Below are 18,076 nucleotides of genomic sequence, written 5' to 3'. Positions count from 1 at the left end.
AATCTGTAACCTGTCTTGTTGAATACCATGTACTCCATTAGATTCTTATATCTTTTTTTGTATGATATTTGGCATAATTCCCTGTCAATATATTGCATTCATGTCCTGTTTGCTGCAAACATGTAGGACATTCTTTCCTTCATATATGTTGTTCCTTTCAAGATGTTTTTCATATGACTTCTGCCACTAAACTGGCTGATCATCTGACCATTGTGAATGAAAAAGGCTCTGCGCGAGCAGCATCAACTGCCAAAGATGTTGTGGCCGTCGATCGACCTTGCCTGTAGGCGACGGCAGCGGGGGGAGGAGAAAAAAGCACAGGCCCCTCTGTTGGACTTGCTCTTACACAATCAATTGACTAACATAACAAACGTTGTTCCTTTTGCCATTTTAAGCCGGCATTTCACAGTTGTGTATCTTTGGAAACCGTGGGTGAAACAAACGATTTAACAAAATAGTACAGCCGGGTCACAGGGCAATCCAACAATCCACCTCTTCATGGGAAATTCAGTCCAAAGATGAAGGAAAAAAGAGGCAAACAAATCACACAATCCTCTCCAGCTCCCTCGCGTAGCCGAGGGTCTGGTTGATGACCGGCGCCGCCGGGATCTCCTTGCAGGGCTGCGACTCCTTCGCCTTCTGGAGCAAGACCCGGCCGCCCTTGACGTCCCACTCGGGGTGCTCCTGTTGACAACACGGCGATACTTTACATCCCACACGGGGAGTCATAATAACTCACGCAATTCACGCCGGGGAGCACAAGGTACGGAACTTACCTCTGCGATGTACTGCTGCAGTTCCTTGTCGGAGCTGAACATAAACATCTGCTTCGCGTCGTTTATTGACAGGTAATCGTATCCCTTCTCGTTTAACTTAACTGCGACTTGCAAACATAAATTCCCAACTCAGCCCCTGTTCCATATTCGACTACCCAACTGAACCAGCAAACTTGGCACAACATAACTCATGCAAGACTAACACAAAAACCTATTTTGGTTTAACTCATTTGGCAACTTATTATGCCCAAAGAAAACCAATAATTTATATACTTATTTGTTTTGACTCTGCCAACTGAAAACCCAATGGATGATGAAGGAGAACAGGGAATAACACACGTATTAAATGACAGCCTGCACAATGCATAGACAGAGAAAACAACTGCAAAGTGGTAAAAAAAAAAAGGAACTAACCATGTGTCCATGTAATACGGCTTGAGCTGGCAGAAGTCCCTTTCAAATGCATCTTGGTCTTCCATTTTCACACTCAAAATAACTGCCTGCTCATAAATTTCCCCTGAAATGTTTCAGGTAGATTTAGTGGCTGCTCTATTAAGGATAAATCGGAATAACAGAGCATATATTTCTAAATTGTTGGACCATAACAATATAGACACGCATTTTCCTCCAGAACACAGGGCATAGGTTAAGTCAATTGACAGAATAGTTCACGCATGGCAACAACATATGAATGATTATCTTCATGAATCATAACATAACACTATCTGAATGACCAAATCTTATCATCAAATACAAACATCCAGTGCAGCATCAGAGGTCAAGTCGAAAAAGAGCAATGCTATCCCAAGAATTCACATTATCTTCATGACTCAGTCCTAGGATAGAACCACATTCAAGCCATCTATAAATTCATATGGCTGCAACCATTTGACTGAAACTCCTAAAGTAAAACCATGACCAAAACAAATCAGTGTTAGGCGTGCAAAGATCCCCCACCACATCCTCGAGCCAGCTACATCGAGCAACTAAACATACCAACTTTTACAGAAAGACCACACATGAATTGCCGGTTAACTAAACCAAGTTTCAGTTCAACTTTTACAGAAAGACCACACATGAACAGAGTCATATCGCAACAACAATCAAACACGACTGCAATCGCAGACCAACATCACGTATCAACCAAACACAGACCAACAGGACACAAAGCATAATGATAATAACAACCTATGTACAGAACCCAAAATTCCCCTCACCAACACAATCTTCGCATACACCTACAGTACATACACCATAGTAGTAACACGGTAACCAACCAAGAAAAATTCGCACTCAGGCTCACACAGACAGAAAGCATTATTCAACATGCTAGACGGCGATTTGCTGGACAAAAAAAAGAAGAAGCAAAGTTGTCTTACTCGCAAGCTTGAGCTCCTCCACGGCGTTGGGCGTCTGCTGGAACAGCGGGGGGAGGCTGGGGAACTTGGTGAGGAGGACCTGCAAAAAGGAGGAAGCTTCAGATGACAATTCACCGGAGGATCGACCTCTCCCTCCCCGGCGAAACCACCGGCGCCGCCGATCCAACCGGAACTAATAAGACCGGAGTAGAAAAGAAGCGAACTTTCGAGACCGCCCGGCGGAAGGGGAGGGGGAGAGGGGGCGGGGCGCACCTTGAGCTGCGAGAGGAGGGTCGAGGCGACGTCGAGGTTGTTGGCCTTGGAGGCCGCCTTGAGTCCCTGTGTTTTTTGATATTCAACGCGCCGTCCCTCTTATAGTGATCGACCGGATATCGTTACACCAGTCTTTCAATATGAAATATACATCATGGTCGTGAGCCTTCGGTGGAGACATTGGTTGTTCACCTTCCTGGTATGAATGCGGTAATTTTCCCATGAAACATCACAGTTGATGATACGCTACATTTATGTTAAAGTGCTTAATGTGGTAATTTTCTTGATTTATCTGATCAAACATATGTTTTTTCCCATGAAGTTATTTAGACATTTCCTTGGTTTTTCTGTTGAAGAGCAGCAGTGCTTAGGGGAAGTGGCAAAGCATTTCTTTGGTTATCATCTCTGCCTCATAAGCATTAGATGTGGCAAGAGCTAGCAAATTTAATTTGTACGATATGGAGTCACTGTTGTTAGGGATAACATTGGTGTGACCACTTATATCTATTTCAACGGGCCGCCATTTGAATGGCGCTCATCCACCTGCAGCCCGAACCAGTGCAATGCCCATGAGTAGGCACTAGGCAGAACCGCATGAGCCCACGAGCGCTTCCGACAAGCACGACTGGGTGGGCGCGTCCAGCCAGAGTTTCCACCTCCTTCTGATTGTTTAATCTGCAGTCCACCTCCTTCTGATTGTGACGACGGAGGCTCTGGGTTGCTAGTCCATAGAGACATGCGAGCGAAAGACTTTCTGATTGTCATCAAGCCGGCTCCGGTAGAGAAGCAGCGACTCGTTCTGACAGTAAGTGATCGTTCGGTGGTGCATGGTCCTCGATGTAAATTTTAATGTGCTTTTAGAATCTAACCTGGGAACATGCCCAGCGCGAATGCGCCCGCGCCCACTCACATACAAAGCTGGTGCCCCTCCTCCCACATCGTGTTGTCCCCCATCCCCCTTCGTGGACTTTGCAGATATTGAGAGAGAGCAAAGCAGAGCAGGGAGAGGGTTTCCGGTGGCCGCAACAGGGATCGTTGCCGAACACCATCAGATTCCTGTTGGACTAGCGCACCAGAATAACAATCACGACCGATGAAGAGAAAGCGTAGATCGGATCCAACCTGTAGACACACAAACATAGACAAACGAAGATTGAATCCATGTGGATCCACCCAAGACAAACGCGACCGAATCCCATGAGATCCGCCAGACACAAACCTTCTCATGCCCTCCGACGACGCTGCAAGCATTGCCAGGATGGGAGTTATGCGGGGAGAACCTTTACTCCGTCTTCAGAATGCCATTGCCGCCTCACCTCTATAAGGAGGACACAAACCCTATCAAAACTTTAAAAAAAAAGATAAAAAAACGAAGCCCTCCTGCCAGCAAGGGCTGGCATCCGCCGCACCTCCATGGTCTTAAGGCCACAAGAGAGACAAGGCAGACTAGCGCCGGCGCCGACGAGAGGCACGGAAAACCCTAGCGGCTGGTGCCCTTGCGTGCGCGCGAATGGGTACGAGCTCTCCCTAATCCTTTTGATTGCCTATATTCTTGTTAAATTGAATTTTGTGGCCGTGATCGATCGATCTGTTTTGCTCAAACCCATAGAACACCTACCCATTGCAAGTTGCCACGTCAGAAAACCAACCCGTTCGTTGGGAACATGCCCATTGCGCATGCGCACACGTCTACTCACATACAAATCCGGTGCCCTCCCTCCACCGTATTGTCCCCCATCCCCCTTCATTGACTTCTCAAATAGCGAGAGATAGCAGAGCATAGCAAGGAGAGAAGAAGAAGGTTTCCGATGGCCGCGATGGCGGCCTTTGACAGGGACCGTTGACAACACCAACAAATTCCGTGCCGGCTCGCTCCTCCTCGCTGCATCTCGACCTCGGAGCCATTGTGATGGCAGGGACTGACTATGGTGGCGGCCACGGATGGGGACGTGCCGGGGCCGAGGCGACTTCTCCACGGTCGGGGATCGGAAGGCCCTCACCTGGGTCTCCCTAAGCGTCACAGGCTGGTCCACGTAGACGGCTCGCGACCGACATTGACGCGAGCATCGAGCAACATGTGTCGACGGTGCCGGAGGAGGCTCGGGATCGAGCGCGTGGAGGCGCAGATAATGGCTCTATAGTTTAAGCATTTTTATAGCTCATTTGCATGTTCTCTTCATATATTATGTCCCATTGAAACTAAATACGTGTCTAATATGTACGATTATCGATTTTTTTTGCATTTTTCATAGTGAGCATTGCACATTTATGATTTTATTTGGTTTTCACTATTTTTTTTGTTTTCTTGTGTCTACATGTATTTTGGAGCAATCTGGAACCAATCACGATGGAAGGATCAAAGATGGATTCAATACGGAGAACTTCCACTCGAGGGACAAAAACATACTTCTCTCTAAAACTTTTTTTTGGAAAATTTCACATTCATTCATCAATTGTCAAGGTAGTACAAAGAACACCAGAAGTAAAAAATATATTCAGGTCCTTAGACCACCTAGCAACGACTACAAGCACTGGAGCGAGCTGAAGGCGCGTCGCCCTCATCCCCCTCCCTCATTCGAGTCGGGCAAATTTCGTTCTTGTAGATAGTCAGGATGTCGTCGTGCTAAAGCCCTATTGGAGTAGTGCACTAGAACAACAACCGCAACCGATGAAAAGAAGCATAAATCGGAATGATCCAACCTGTAGACACACGAAAACAGACAAATAAAGATTAGATCCACGTGGATCCATCGAAGACAAACGCCGATCGAATGCCGCGAGATCCATCAGACACAAACCTTCTCACGTCCTCCGACGACGCTACAAGCATCGTCGAAAGGAAAGCTAGGCGGGGAAAACCTTATTTCATCTTCAGAGTGCCACCGTCGCCTAACCTCTATAAAGAGGACACACACCTTAACAAAAGCTTAAAAAATATAGAAAAACGGAATCCTCCCGCGTGTAAGGGTTGGTATCCACCGCACCTCCATGGTCACAAGGCCACAGGAGAGACAAGACAAACTAGCGCCGGCGCCGCCGGGAGGCATAGGAAACCCTAGCGGCCGGTGCCCTTGCATGCGAGCGAAGGGATACTGCCTACCTTCTTATTAAATTGAATTTTGTGGCCGTGATCGATCGAACTATTTTGCTCAAACCCATTGAACACCTACCTGACCCAGTACTCGGAATGCGACAAATACACACCACACCACACTACGGTCCATTAAACCAAACCTTTTCGTGCAAAACTCCTTCACTGGCCTTGCGATGTCGACCCGCTAAAACCAAAAACGAATTCAGAATTTAGCTACTTTTTCTTATACTAGTAGATTTTTGCGTGGGCAAAAGCTTTACATATAGCCCTTCATGCCAACTACCGGTACTACTTCAATCCGACATTAACCAACCGGTAATTGGATGATTAGGCGGATAATACCACTTATCACCATCCATTAAGCATATAAAAAAATCATAAAGTTGACGCGGTGAGTTTTCATTAATACAGATTATTATTTTATTTCAGTGAGAAGCGACATTTTTATGGATAACGAGGGTCTGTGATGGTTTCGTCGACCTTAAAACTCCACAACTTTAACCCGATTTTTCGATAAGCATCGTCTGCGTTGTGATCGGCCGATTTTTATCAAAGAAAATTGGAAACTTTGTTCCTCGGAGAATGAAAAAGGAGACGAGGAAGACGACAACTGAACCCGAGAGTTTGCGGACGGCGCACCGCTCGCCGACGCTGACGTGCGGGCCATCGCGCCGTCGGGCACGCCACTCTCTCCCCGGCTCGTTATCTCGGCGAGCAGAGCACCGCAGCGCGCACACGCGTCGCCCGCCCGCTCGCTCGCTCGCCCGGGCGCCACCTCCGTCCCCTCCTCCCGGATGGCCACCGTCACCGCCTCGCTCCCGCTCCGGGCCGCCGCCCGCGCGGGCCCGGCGCCGTCCCGCGCACCACCCTCCGACGCAGCCTTCTTCCCCGGCCGCCCGTGGCAGCGCGGGCTGGCGGCGAGGGGCCGGCCCCGGGAACCCGCGGGGTGGTTCCGGGCGGAGGCTCTCTCCGGCGGCGGCGGAGGAGGACCGCCGCGGAGGGAGCCCATGGCGCCTCCTTACAACGTCCTCATCACCGGTTCCACCAAAGGTGCTGCCTTTGTTCGTTTTACACCGATTTTGTTTCTCTGAACAAGAGTTCCGCTGAATCAATCAATGGACGGATGGCTGAGCTTGAAATTGGGGACAAGGATTGATTTGTGATTCAATCTGTGGCGTACATTGTAGAGGATGATAGAGGCGTAACACATCACCCGTGGAAACTACATTGATTGGCTTCAGTTAACATCTGTTAGCTCTTGCTTGCTTGCTCAGTGACCTCTGGATGCATGTTCTTCAACAGGTATAGGATACGCGCTGGCAAGGAAGTTCCTCAAGGCTGGTGATAATGTTGTAATATGCTCAAGATCAGGTTAGAAAGAAACACCTGCTTTTAACTGTTACTTTTCTTCAGGTGTTTCATAAAACAAATTGATGTTTAAGATGCATGTCAAATCGATCCGCGTTTAGCAGTTCCCGCACTTATATTGTAATAATATATATGATCCGCGTTTAGGTAGGTTCCAACTCTTTTAGATCATTGATCTGTTCAAAGAGGCTTTTGATGATTGTTCTAAATGACAAACAAATCAAATGTTTCGATATTGTTGAGACAACTTCCATAAAGAATGAAATGGACACATGCAAGTTCCGATTTATACCAGCTTAGCCTTTCCTTGACATGCAGTCTACTCTATCCTCTACAGCTGAAAGGGTAGAATCTGTAAGAAATGACTTGAAAAAGGAATTCGGAGAGCAACATGTGTGGGTACCTACTGCTGAGCTACTTGGTCCCTATATTTTCATTCAAGTTTTGTTCATAAAAATCGTCAAAATAGTACAGTGCAACACGTTTAACTCCATAGTCTCCTTTTTTTGTGCTATGATAGGGGACTGTCTGTGATGTTAGAGAAGGCAAGGATGTGAAGGCGCTTGTGGATTTTGCGCGTGACAAGCTGGAGTATATTGATATTTGGGTACATAGTCACCCCTCCCTCACCAAACACTTGCATTGCACATGCACTTTTATTCGTGTTCCTTCTTTTTTTTATGTACAACTATGACAACCACTCGCTATGAAATGACACCGATGCTCACTGCATAGTTTCCCTTATTTGAAATATTTTATAGTGCGGTGCTTGTTGCATGAAATGTGCTGTGCAATCCACATTGTTGTTCTTGGAAATTGATACTCAGCTTTCCTTAACTGTTTAAAGTTCATGCATTAAATTGAAGGGCTCAAACAAATTGGAATTTCTTCTGAATTATTTCTATTGATGCAGATCAACAACGCCGGCTCAAATGCATATAGTTACAAACCATTGGTGGAAACCTCTGATGAGGCTCTAATGTAATTCTCTATCTCTATATTGGCAAGGCTTGAACATGCACACCTTCATTCAGTCGTACTTTCGAGTGCCAATAGTTCATTGACTTTTTTCTTTGATTTAACAGTGAGGTGATCACCACTAACACTCTTGGATTGATGCTATGTTGTCGTGAGGTATTGCTTTCCACTCAATATTAGATATTTGTCGTATAGTATGTTGACTGCTGAAGTATTCCAACATTTCATCGTCTTGCCATCTTAGGCAATAAATATGATGTGGAAACAACCTCGAGGTGGTCACATATTTAACATTGATGGTGCTGGCTCTGATGGAAGGCCAACCCCAAGGTACCATTTCCGTTTGTTCTCATATGTAGTAATTCTGGATACTCAGCTGAGTGTGCTGTCACATGATTTCGTTTAACTGCTCATATAGTTTGAACCTGAGGAATTGAACATAGTGCGATATGTCCTGTTCTTTTGACGCTGATATAAGTATCTCCTTCCGTTCTTCTCCACATGTGTGTATTGTACTTGACATACTGAATTTGCATGGCCATATGGCAGTATCAGTTATTTGTATTAAATGAAAGTTGTGGACAAAACGAAATACTAAGGAGACAGACTCAATCATCTTTTGGTGAACTAGTAGTCTTGAATTTTAAGTAATTATTATTATAATCACCAGGTTTGCCGCTTATGGTGCAACGAAGAGAAGTGTGGTGCACCTTACAAAGTCTCTACAGGTAAAGATAACATGTGTGGCGATTTAACCTGAAATGATTAGTTTCTGTTTGAGCAGTCCAATGAAGCATTCTGAAATAATGAACTATTTGCTGTATTGTAACCTCATGAAATTGTCGATAGCCTCGCACAAAGATTCAACAGTACAATGAGATAACTACTGTTTGACAATATTTAGAGTCATGTTAAATTCCCAAGTAGTTGCTCCCACAAACTCATATTTGGGAAATTGTAAAGCTGTAATCATCCATAGAGAAAATAATAGGCGATTTATTGCTGTGTGCTTGAACTTGGCTCAGTGGCACGAACTATTATTAAATTTACATTTATTTCCACAACAACAACAAAGCCTTTTGTCCCAAGCAAATTGGGGTAGGCTAGAGATGAAACCCCACAAAAACTGTGAGAACCCAAAAGAGAAGACAGAAAGTACGAGCAAGCAAAATAAATCAAGGCAGTATACTGGTGCAGGTCACAGCTTTGCAGCATTATTAGAAACTGTGTGGAGAAGATAACATGATTCTTATTGCAGGCTGAGTTGCAGATGAATGAAGTGAATAATGTCGTGGTGCATAATTTATCGGTATACAGCTCCACCCTTTCTTCAGTTATCTTTTGTATTCTAGAGTTCCCAACTATTCTCTCGCATAAAGATAATTAGAAGTTGGTGTGGTTTAACTAACTAGTTTGTGTAAGGTTGAAAGCATTGGTCCATGGAATATCCGTATAAGTAAATGATCACATTTTGTTTCTAAGTTCTGTTTATAACTCTGAAAAGCACAGTTACACTTACACACTAACAGTAAGTACATAACTAATTTGTGCAGCCTGGCATGGTTACGACTGATCTTCTTATGTCTGGTGCTACCACAAAGCAAGTAAGGGATAAACACAATCTCTTTCTGACGTTCTTTCTCTTTTTGCCATTGTTGATAAGATAATTCGTGGTTACTAAATTATGAATTTTACTGATTACAGGCAAAGTTTTTCATCAATATATTAGCTGAAACTCCTGATGTGGTGAGAGCTATGCCATTGTTCCTTTTTTGTATAGGGCCATTTGTCTTTTTCCTCCAGAACAATGTTGACTCTTCTGCTAAACTCTAAAGCTTCTGTTTGGCTGCAGTAGTAATCATTTTTAGCTGCTTTAGGCCTGTGTCCATTTGGCTTGCAAAACCGTCCGACCACTTAGCTTGAACGTGGTCTCCAGACTTGTTTATACGTTCCTGAAATTTGTGATTTGGTCGTTGTTGAAGGGCTGTTAACCTTTTGTGCTTGCTTTAACAAAGTTAAAAAATGGTAACTTGAAGTTATTCATATGATGTCGCAAGGCAGACATGTCTTAACAAATGTGTCGATCTGAAGTTCTGAACAAAAAAAAAGTTGATCTAATATAAATTGACAAAGTTAGCTTTCGAAGCCTTTAATGTTATTTATGTACACCTTTTTTACCATATTATCTGTTTGGTAATGTGGGTAATATAATAATCATGTTGACTATTATAATAGGTTGCGGATTACCTTGTTCCAAACATCAGAGAAATTCCTACCAACCAATCCATGAAGCCGACTTACATTCGCTTTCTCACAGGCTTGAAAGCCTACTCCAGAATATTTTCAGTAAGAACTCTCTGAAACCTGGGGAGGGTCTTTTATTAATCTTGGACGTCCCCCAATGTCAAATTTACTGTAATAATCAATCTTCCTGATTTTATTTGCAGAGAATTGCTTTTGGTGCTCGTAGGAACAAGTATGTTGCCGAGGATTAGTTTTCTTACTGCCATCTTCCAACCCAGAAGAAACCTAGGGATATTCTTGTTATCATATTTTAGAAGTCCATTATTTTCCTGTAAAAATAGGATGTATCACTGAGGGCATCTTGAGAGCACAATAATGTACTCCTCGTATATACAATACATGTAATTTGATTAAACCTCATCAAATTTATTGTCATTGATTGAATCATTCACAGTTCACTGGATTATTTATGGACCTTGTGATCTAGTTGCATGTTGCATTTTCAATGCAAGAGGAGCCCATGATACATCTATGCACCAACACATTAAGGCTGCAGCCATTTTTCCTTGCTACTTCCTATAACTTGTGTAGTCTTGCCTAACTTATCTGTTGGGGCGAGTTCGTCGTGCAATTAAGCACCTATGATCAATTTATTATGTTTGTACAACATTTTTTTCATTGGAAGGCATGCAGGATGGCATTGCAACGACAGGACATGGTCATGCACTCATGCTGGCATGCTGCTACCTTGCTGCTTGGTGTTTGGCGTAATAGGATAGGACTTTGATCACATCTCACACATCCAGATTGCCTGATAAGTCAACCTCAACACTTACTACTGCACCTAAATTATCATTCTGGTTATTTACTTCTCTATCACATTCCTGATAAGTTAATGTGATGTGCACCATTCGTGGATTTGGCAGAGTCTGCTCATATTAGATAATCATCCTTGTTGCTTCCTTACCAACCCTTTTGAGAAAGCTTTACTTCTCTGCCAACCTTTCCATCCATACAAAGCAACTGTGAATTGTGACGAGTTATGTTAGTCTCTTACAAGAACTGTATAAAAGGGTGACTGGCTTTATAGAGAAGGACACTATCACTCACTCTTCTCGCTAAAGGTATGACATACATTCCCGGTTCCTTTTGCTTCCTCGCACATACTGGTATGAGCATCACAATTTGTTTTAGTTTCTCTTATGGTATTTTAGTGCATTCTTTTTTCTAATATAGAATGCCAGAGAATTGATGTTCTGCTTGATCTCCACTTTGTATTTGGAAACATTTTCTGTATCTATATGGGCACATGCCCACGTTAACGAAATATACAAATGGCGATTGATTCTGTCTCTTTTAGTTACAGAATCTCAACACACAGCCATACTGCATCATCATGATGCACGCATCCTTCTTTTTTCGGAAAGGGGATAACCCCGGCTTCTGCATCATCCTGATGCACACAGCCATACTGTATTGTCCTTTTGCCAGTTTCCACTGCCTTCGTTCTAAAGAGAGTTGCACAATTTAAGCTTTTCTGATTTCCTTGATCTTTACTGACACGTGGTGAACTTGATTTGCAGAATGATGTCCAACGGCAAGCCGACACAAAACAGTGACTCTTCTTACATGTCGGGCATACCGACCTGCTGCCTTCTCAGGGCAATGCAGCCGACAAGGAGTTTACTTCACTGGACCAATGATCTCCATATGATCTTCGTGGAAGCGGTAGAGTATCAAGGAGGCCCCTATGGTTTGGTTTCTTGAACTTTGAGCAGACAATGTCAAACAATTCTTTCTTTTCCTTGGATCGGAAATTTCTCGATGAAACTGATGCTGTGCTATTCAACTCCTGCAACTCCTTAGAGGCATACGATGCCAAACGATTCATTTTCTGTTCCTTGGATCAGAAATTTCTCGATGAAACTGATGCTGTGCTGTTCAACTGTCCCAATTCCTTAGAGGCGAAGCCAACTGCGGTGAAGCAGAGAATGGAAGCTATGGGAGTCACAGGCCTGACAATCTGGAACATAAAAAGCCACCTCCAAGTACCTCCCGCCCTCTTGCAGCTCTTCATCAGTTAATTTTGAGGGTTTTCGTTCCGCCGTGCAGGATCTCAACACTTGGCTTTGCTCTTCCGTGCCAGAGATACAGGGAGAAGTGCAATTTAGGAGCCGAACCTCCTCGGGATGTCCTAGGCACTGCATCACCAAGCAAGGCAGGAGATAATGTGTATGGTTCTTTGATGTAGTGAGATTGTTGGATCTGCATCCCTTTGTGTTCTCTATTTTGTTTTCTATAACTGACTGACTGACTGATTACTGTGCTTGTTCATAAGTTCTGTAACTTGTTCTGATGTGCAGGACATCTGAGGCCGAGACGGTGGTGGACAGTGATGCAGCAATGAATCTGACTGGAATGGAGGTATAAATTCTCTTTTTATTCAACTGAAGTTTTGGAAATCCTGCATCACCTGTTCCTAATTGAGTCTATCTTACCTGTGATTTAGATGGCGACCTATTTGCTTATGGATGACACGGAGGTACAGTTTTCTTCACATGCCTGGGAATGCACTTGATCTATGTGAAGGTGTGATAACAACCTACTTTGCTATTTGTGTTGCCTCTCGCAGATGGTGGATACCGCATTTTCTGCGGATGAGTTGCAGGTACATTGAAAGCATAGGCATATTACCTAAGATTTATTTATGTGCTAATGCACTACTACACTCGCTCTTGTTTTATGTAAATTAAACCGAAAAATAAATTTTGATACAGATGATGGAGAAGGAACTGATGAATGCGATCCGGGCATGAATGTATTGTCGAGCATTGTTCTCGGAAAACCTAGTTACCATCTTTGTTCCTTGTAAGATGGGGTGCGCCGGCCCCTGTGAAAAATAAATAAATTTAATGTTGTTGTGTGCACATGTCCCACATATCAAATATTAATAAACTGATAAGAAGTGCTTCGCGGTCGGACAGTCGGCAGCCGTATGTTTAGCCATGCCTGTTGTGGTTTTCTCGGTTTTCATCTGACAATCGCTCTGATCTGGCCTTGATACCATCGCTGATAGCCTGGCCTGGACAGTGGACAAGCATATACTATCATCCAAAGGCAAGACCTGGTCAGTCTTATAATAGTACATTTCAGGGCCATATAACAGTAGAGGGAACACACTTGCCATACCATGCCAGGAAGGTTAGGATCATAGTATGGCTGCCGCCTGCAGGTATCTGCATCTGTGGCAACCCAACCCCAGACCCGACCATCTTTTAGCACGACGGCACACCGTCGTTGCCTCGCCGTCGCGCTCTAGGAGTAGGATGTCGCGCTCTAGGACTAAGCTCCGACGATGTCACCGCCAAGGCCACCACGACGGCGCACTTCGTGTTCATCGTCCCGCTGATGCACCATGGCCACCTGATCCCAGCGGTGGACGCGGCGCTGCAGCTGGTTGCCCACTCTAAAAAGCCCCCAGCCCAACACAATCCCATCCAGCAACACAACGCCAAACAAGGATATGATAACACATGCACACAGCAGGAAGCAGCAAATAAATAAATAAATAAATATATATATATATATATATATATATATATATATATATTTTTTTTTCACTTGACAGCTGATAGCATCACACACTCGTATGATCCAAAGACACAGACTCATCCTCTGAATCTGAATCTGGACTGCACTCATACTCCGCCCATGAATCTGAACTGGAACTGGGCTCGTACGGCGCTTCCTGTGAATCTGACATGTTCAAATTCCGCGCGAGCTCCACGTCCAACTCGGAGCTGAAGTGCACGAGGTCCATCTCTAGCATGCCATCCACGCTGCGGGTTCCCTTATGGGTGATATCATCATCGATGTACTTGGCGTCATCTGGATACACCATCTTCCTTGCGCAAATCATGTCATAGTAGCAACGTCCTATTGACAGAATAAAACCCGGATCAGTAAGTAAGATGATAATAAGCCAGTTCAGATGTATGATGAATAGTGCATTCAAGCAAGCATCGTGAGAAGCTAGTAATCAAATGCCGCTATCACTTGCTAATCAGCCGTGCTAGCCGCGGCAGAAAAGTAGAGGACTTACCCGCATATGCATAGGGCAGAGGGCAGCAGAATTCTGGATCTGACTTTGGCTTACGTAAGGGCCAGGACCAGAACTCGGCGTAAAATAGGGTCCTCGAAACATTCTCATCAGAAGCTGCCATGAAGTTCACGTGGTGGCACGTATCAGTGCGGGGGTATCGGCCATGGTCGCTTTCATCCACACCAAATATAAAATCAAGCTCATACTTTGGTCCCTACAGCAAGCAAGAAATTAAGAAGTAAGAGTGTTTGTTGGTCAAATCAAGGTAAAGCCAATATACATACGCAAGTAGCAACTAATGATTGAAAACAGAGGAAGTTCAATGCCTACCCAAAAATGTTGGTCAGTGTAATTCTTGAGCAACTGTTCAATCTTTGAACGGAACCAGCTCCTCCGCTCCTCATACTGTGATCTCTCACTTGATACCACCCTCAAGGTGGCCTCTACACAAAGTTCAGGAGCAGGAGCTTGCACGGTGCCACTAGTTTGAGACCTGGATGTTTTTCTAAACTCGAACCATAAGGCCGACATAAGAGCTTTGATGTCATCGACGCACAACACAGCACCACTAGTTTGCGCCTTGGTTATATGTGAGAGCAGCTTCCTTCGGCCATCGGGCTCGAGCAGCAGCATCTGGTGCAATTCACCGAGCTGAAGGGGCAGCGGGTGTCTAGCAGCCATGGCCGCCTCGTGGAAGGAGTTCTTTTCAGACCTCTTATTTGTAGATGATAACATGTCAACAAGGTCGCATTTTGCACTGCAGAGTTTCTCTAGAGCACAAGCAATTGAGGATTGGGGGTCGGCGAACAAGGCAAGCTTTGCAAGCCCCTCGAAGGAACGAACAACTAGGCGGAGCACAGATAGGGGGTCCACGACGTCATTGTACTCATTCAACGTCGTGCGGTCAGAAACTGAGAGAACGGAGCCACAAGTGTCATACCAGATTGAGTTCAGGATGATGTTGGAGAGAGGGTCACATGGGCCATAGGAGTGGCCGGCCATGAGGATGTTGCGCATGAGCGAGCCCGAGGGTGCGGGCAGCAACTTGAGCGCCTGGACATAGAGGTTGTGAATCGTGCCATGCAGGTACATCTTGAGAGAGAGCAGGTAATCGCAGGCGTCGTCACCGCACGTGGTCTTGAGAATGTGTTTCTGGCCATCTGCTATCCTCAGGCGATCTTGCAACTTGTCAGGCAGTCCAAGCTGCAGAGACGAAACTGCGGTCCCGTCCCAGCGGAAGGCGGTGGAGGTGATCCTGGCGCCAGCTGCTGCACCAGAGACGACCAGGTGCTTAGTCTCGGACCAGATGGCGCCATCGCCTCTGTCGTCGAGCTTCTGACGGACATGGACAACCATCCCGTCTTTGGTGTGGCTGATGTTGGCAACACACATGGGGGTCATCATCATGTGCAACACGCGATGGATTGCTCGGACATCCTCAACCGCGAGAGGGGTGCCATGGGCTGAGAAGAGCTTCTTCTTGAAGAGGTCGAGGTCGCCATTTTTGAGCCGGATTGCCATGACCTGAGCCAAGGTGTTGGGCGAATGGTGACCTGCTGAGGTGGCCGCCCACTTGAGGGCGGCCTGCGTCCTGTCGGATTCAGGGTCTAGTGCCTCCGGCTCCGCATGGTAGAGATCGTGCTGGACGAGCATGACGGCGAGGCGGAGATTGGCGCCGGCACTGTAGAGGTAGCGGAATGCCTGTTCCTCGACCGCCCTTCTCCGATCCGTTTTGGCCACGTACACGTTTTTGCGATCCACAACCCGACGCGTGCGTGCGCCTCTAGCTATCTCCGTCTCGTCGTTGGCTCGCTCGGCCTCACACAGTCGCACGCACGTCTTCTACTCCAACAAGACCAACCTGCATGCACGGGTAAGGTTCGCTGGCATGCGTTAAATCTAGATTCGTCCCTAAACAAAAAAAATCCTTTGCACGATCGACATGCGTGCCTGCGAAGGGCCTTCATTTTTTCTTTTCTGTTCTTTTGAATGTGAAATGAAAGTCTTTGTCTCCACAAAGACAAACGAGTCGGTTTTCAGAGTTTAGGGTTGAAAGAAAGTAGAACCAAATCAGAGTTGGACGCACGGCCTTCTCCGTTCCCTACGTACGCATGTACTCCTTCCGTTTCTTTTTTAGACCATGTTTATTGGAAGAAATTCCACATGCACAATACCAAATTAATCTTATTAGATGCATGATGAAATTATTTTTTGTACTATATAAATCTAATATTATATATAGATGTTGATATTTTTTAATATAAAGTTGGTCAAAAATTTATGAAGTTTGACTCCAGACAAATCTTATAAGCAAAGTAAAAATAAACGGAGGGAGTACGTACTCGATGGCTGACGCGTGCGCCTTGACGGTTGGGGAGGGTTTGAGGGTCTGGTTGTCGATATTGTTCTGCTGAAAATCCAAACAATCCCCACTAAACTCAGCCGCCGCCGCACCGATTCACCACCCTCGTCACCCCTCCGCCGCTCCTCTGCTGCCGCCCCGAATCGCGTCGCGCCGCCGCCGTCCGCACTGCCGCCGCCCCGATTCGGCCGTCGTCCACTGGTTTTTACATCTCCATTTTGCATCACCTGTTGAAGTTGCACTTTTACATCTCCGTTTTGCATCATCTGTTGGAGTTGGCCCCTTTTTTGAAGATGCAAAAAACACTTTTTGGATATGTAAATTTTTACACCTTCTGTTTTACATCTCCAAATTTGCATCTTCTGTTGGAGATGCTCTAAGGTGCATTGCAACGTAGCTAGCATTGTTCTCGGAAGACCTAGCTACCATCTTGTTCACTGAAGGTGTACGGACCGGTCCATATACAGCGTGCTAAAAAAGTGGTTTCCCTCTGTGTAGCTGTGCAGTGATCCCCTGTTATTGCACTTGAAAGTTGAAACTTTTTCCTGTTTCAGCATCATGGTTAACTTTGGCCTGCATCTCTGTTATACCTATGTTGGTTTCAACTTGGTTGAGGTGCGCTGGGCCCCTGTGAAAACTAAATTTAGCATTGGTGGGGGCACATATCTCACATATCAGATATTAAACTGCATCACCAAGCAGGGCAGGAGATAATGTGTATGGTTCTTTGATGCAATAAGATTATTGGATCTGCATGCCTTTGTGTTCTCAAATTTATTTATTTTAGAACTGACCCACTGATTGATTATTATGCTTGTTCACAAGTTCTGTAACTTGCTCTAATGTGCAGGACTAGACGGAGGCGGTGGTGGGCAGTGATGCAGCAATGAATGTGACTGAAATGGAGGTATACTTTTTTTCTTCTTGAACTGAAACGTTGGAAAAATATTCATCACTTGTTCCTAACTGAGGCTATCTTACCTATGATTTAGATGGTGAACTATTTGCTTATGGATGACATGGAGGTACAGTTTTCTTCACATACCTGGAAATGCACTTGATCTATGTGAAGGTGTGATGACAACAACCTGCTATCCGTGTTGCCTCTCGCCGATGGTGGATACCACTTTTTCTGCGGAGCAGTTGCAGGTACATTCAAATCATATGTGTATTAACTAAAGATTCACTTATATGCTAATGCACTACAACACTTGCTCTTGTTTTATGTAAAACTAGTAAAATGCCCGTGCGTTGCCACGGACAATAATACATGTACAAATCGTAGACTAGTCCGTCTAATTGGATTACAAAAATTAGTTGAGGATTATCTAACTCGATGTTATGAGATGAAGTAGTGTACATCTGTACCCGAATTGAACTTAAGAAGAGCACACACATTTCTTTTCATTTAGCATACAACTATCCACTTCACATGAAATATTTGAAGTAAGCTTGCAAAAAATAGCATTCATCAGATTCAAATTAAAAGATCAAAAACTGTAATAACGTACTGATATAGAG

At 44.9% G+C, this 18,076-nt stretch overlaps 3 protein-coding genes across 7 annotated transcripts; 2 read left to right on the top strand and 1 right to left on the bottom strand.

Moving 5' to 3' along the window:
- Positions 1–418: 418 nt before the first annotated feature.
- On the bottom strand, positions 419–3,658 carry LOC123100073 (26S proteasome non-ATPase regulatory subunit 8 homolog A). The gene is made up of 8 exons (XM_044522061.1): positions 3,627–3,658; positions 3,481–3,529; positions 2,408–2,473; positions 2,156–2,234; positions 1,191–1,293; positions 1,064–1,071; positions 777–877; positions 419–684 (listed from the first exon to the last, which is right to left on the bottom strand). Exons 1-8 carry the CDS (start codon positions 3,656–3,658, stop codon positions 544–546), a joined length of 579 nt encoding a protein of 192 aa, XP_044377996.1. The 3' UTR covers positions 419–543.
- A 2,485-nt stretch (positions 3,659–6,143) lies between these two features.
- Positions 6,144–10,538, top strand: LOC123095605 (chlorophyll(ide) b reductase NOL, chloroplastic). Its single transcript, XM_044517127.1, has 13 exons — positions 6,144–6,551; positions 6,804–6,872; positions 7,207–7,268; positions 7,390–7,476; positions 7,783–7,850; positions 7,955–8,003; positions 8,092–8,177; positions 8,518–8,575; positions 9,106–9,156; positions 9,401–9,451; positions 9,552–9,593; positions 10,083–10,193; positions 10,295–10,538. The coding sequence occupies exons 1-13, from the start codon at positions 6,296–6,298 to the stop codon at positions 10,340–10,342; spliced, it is 1,038 nt and encodes a 345-aa protein (XP_044373062.1). The 5' UTR covers positions 6,144–6,295; the 3' UTR covers positions 10,343–10,538.
- A 230-nt stretch (positions 10,539–10,768) lies between these two features.
- LOC123095606 (protein PHR1-LIKE 3) lies at positions 10,769–13,091 on the top strand. 5 transcript variants are annotated; one of them, XM_044517132.1, is made up of 8 exons: positions 10,769–11,215; positions 11,675–11,819; positions 12,054–12,139; positions 12,238–12,323; positions 12,455–12,515; positions 12,601–12,633; positions 12,724–12,759; positions 12,869–13,091. In XM_044517132.1, the coding sequence occupies exons 3-8, from the start codon at positions 12,083–12,085 to the stop codon at positions 12,905–12,907; spliced, it is 312 nt and encodes a 103-aa protein (XP_044373067.1). In that variant the 5' UTR covers positions 10,769–11,215; positions 11,675–11,819; positions 12,054–12,082; the 3' UTR covers positions 12,908–13,091. The 5 variants fall into 5 exon arrangements, with proteins under 5 accessions (XP_044373067.1, XP_044373065.1, XP_044373066.1 ...); XM_044517130.1 differs by having other exon boundaries at positions 11,675–11,844; XM_044517131.1 differs by having other exon boundaries at positions 10,769–11,260; positions 11,675–11,844.
- Positions 13,092–18,076: the final 4,985 nt, after the last annotated feature.

The sequence above is a fragment of the Triticum aestivum genome, chromosome 4D (genome assembly GCF_018294505.1).
Source record: "Triticum aestivum cultivar Chinese Spring chromosome 4D, IWGSC CS RefSeq v2.1, whole genome shotgun sequence".
NCBI classification, from domain to species: domain Eukaryota; kingdom Viridiplantae; phylum Streptophyta; class Magnoliopsida; order Poales; family Poaceae; genus Triticum; species Triticum aestivum.
This window is presented reverse-complemented; position numbering and strand designations above follow the sequence as displayed.

Bases quoted from the DNA above. Each gene is read 5' to 3' on its own strand.
- LOC123095605 (XM_044517127.1), top strand. From the start codon at position 6,296: ATGGCCACCGTCACCGCCTCGCTCCCGCTCCGGGCCGCCGCCCGCGCG. The intron at 8,178-8,517 runs GTACCATTTCCG...TATAATCACCAG, and splicing joins GATGGAAGGCCAACCCCAAG to GTTTGCCGCTTATGGTGCAA. The intron at 9,157-9,400 runs GTATACAGCTCC...TAATTTGTGCAG, and splicing joins TCGTGGTGCATAATTTATCG to CCTGGCATGGTTACGACTGA.
- LOC123095606 (XM_044517128.1), top strand. From the start codon at position 11,488: ATGATGCACGCATCCTTCTTTTTTCGGAAAGGGGATAACCCCGGCTTC. The intron at 11,845-12,053 runs GTTTGGTTTCTT...CCAATTCCTTAG, and splicing joins GTATCAAGGAGGCCCCTATG to AGGCGAAGCCAACTGCGGTG. The intron at 12,140-12,237 runs GTACCTCCCGCC...CTTCCGTGCCAG, and splicing joins ACATAAAAAGCCACCTCCAA to AGATACAGGGAGAAGTGCAA.
- LOC123100073 (XM_044522061.1), bottom strand. From the start codon at position 3,658: ATGCTTGCAGCGTCGTCGGAGGGCATGAGAAG. The intron at 3,530-3,626 runs GTTTGTGTCTGG...GTGTGTCTACAG, and splicing joins TCGTCGGAGGGCATGAGAAG to GTTGGATCCGATCTACGCTT. The intron at 2,474-3,480 runs GTGCGCTAGTCC...CAAAAAACACAG, and splicing joins CGGTCGTGATTGTTATTCTG to GGACTCAAGGCGGCCTCCAA.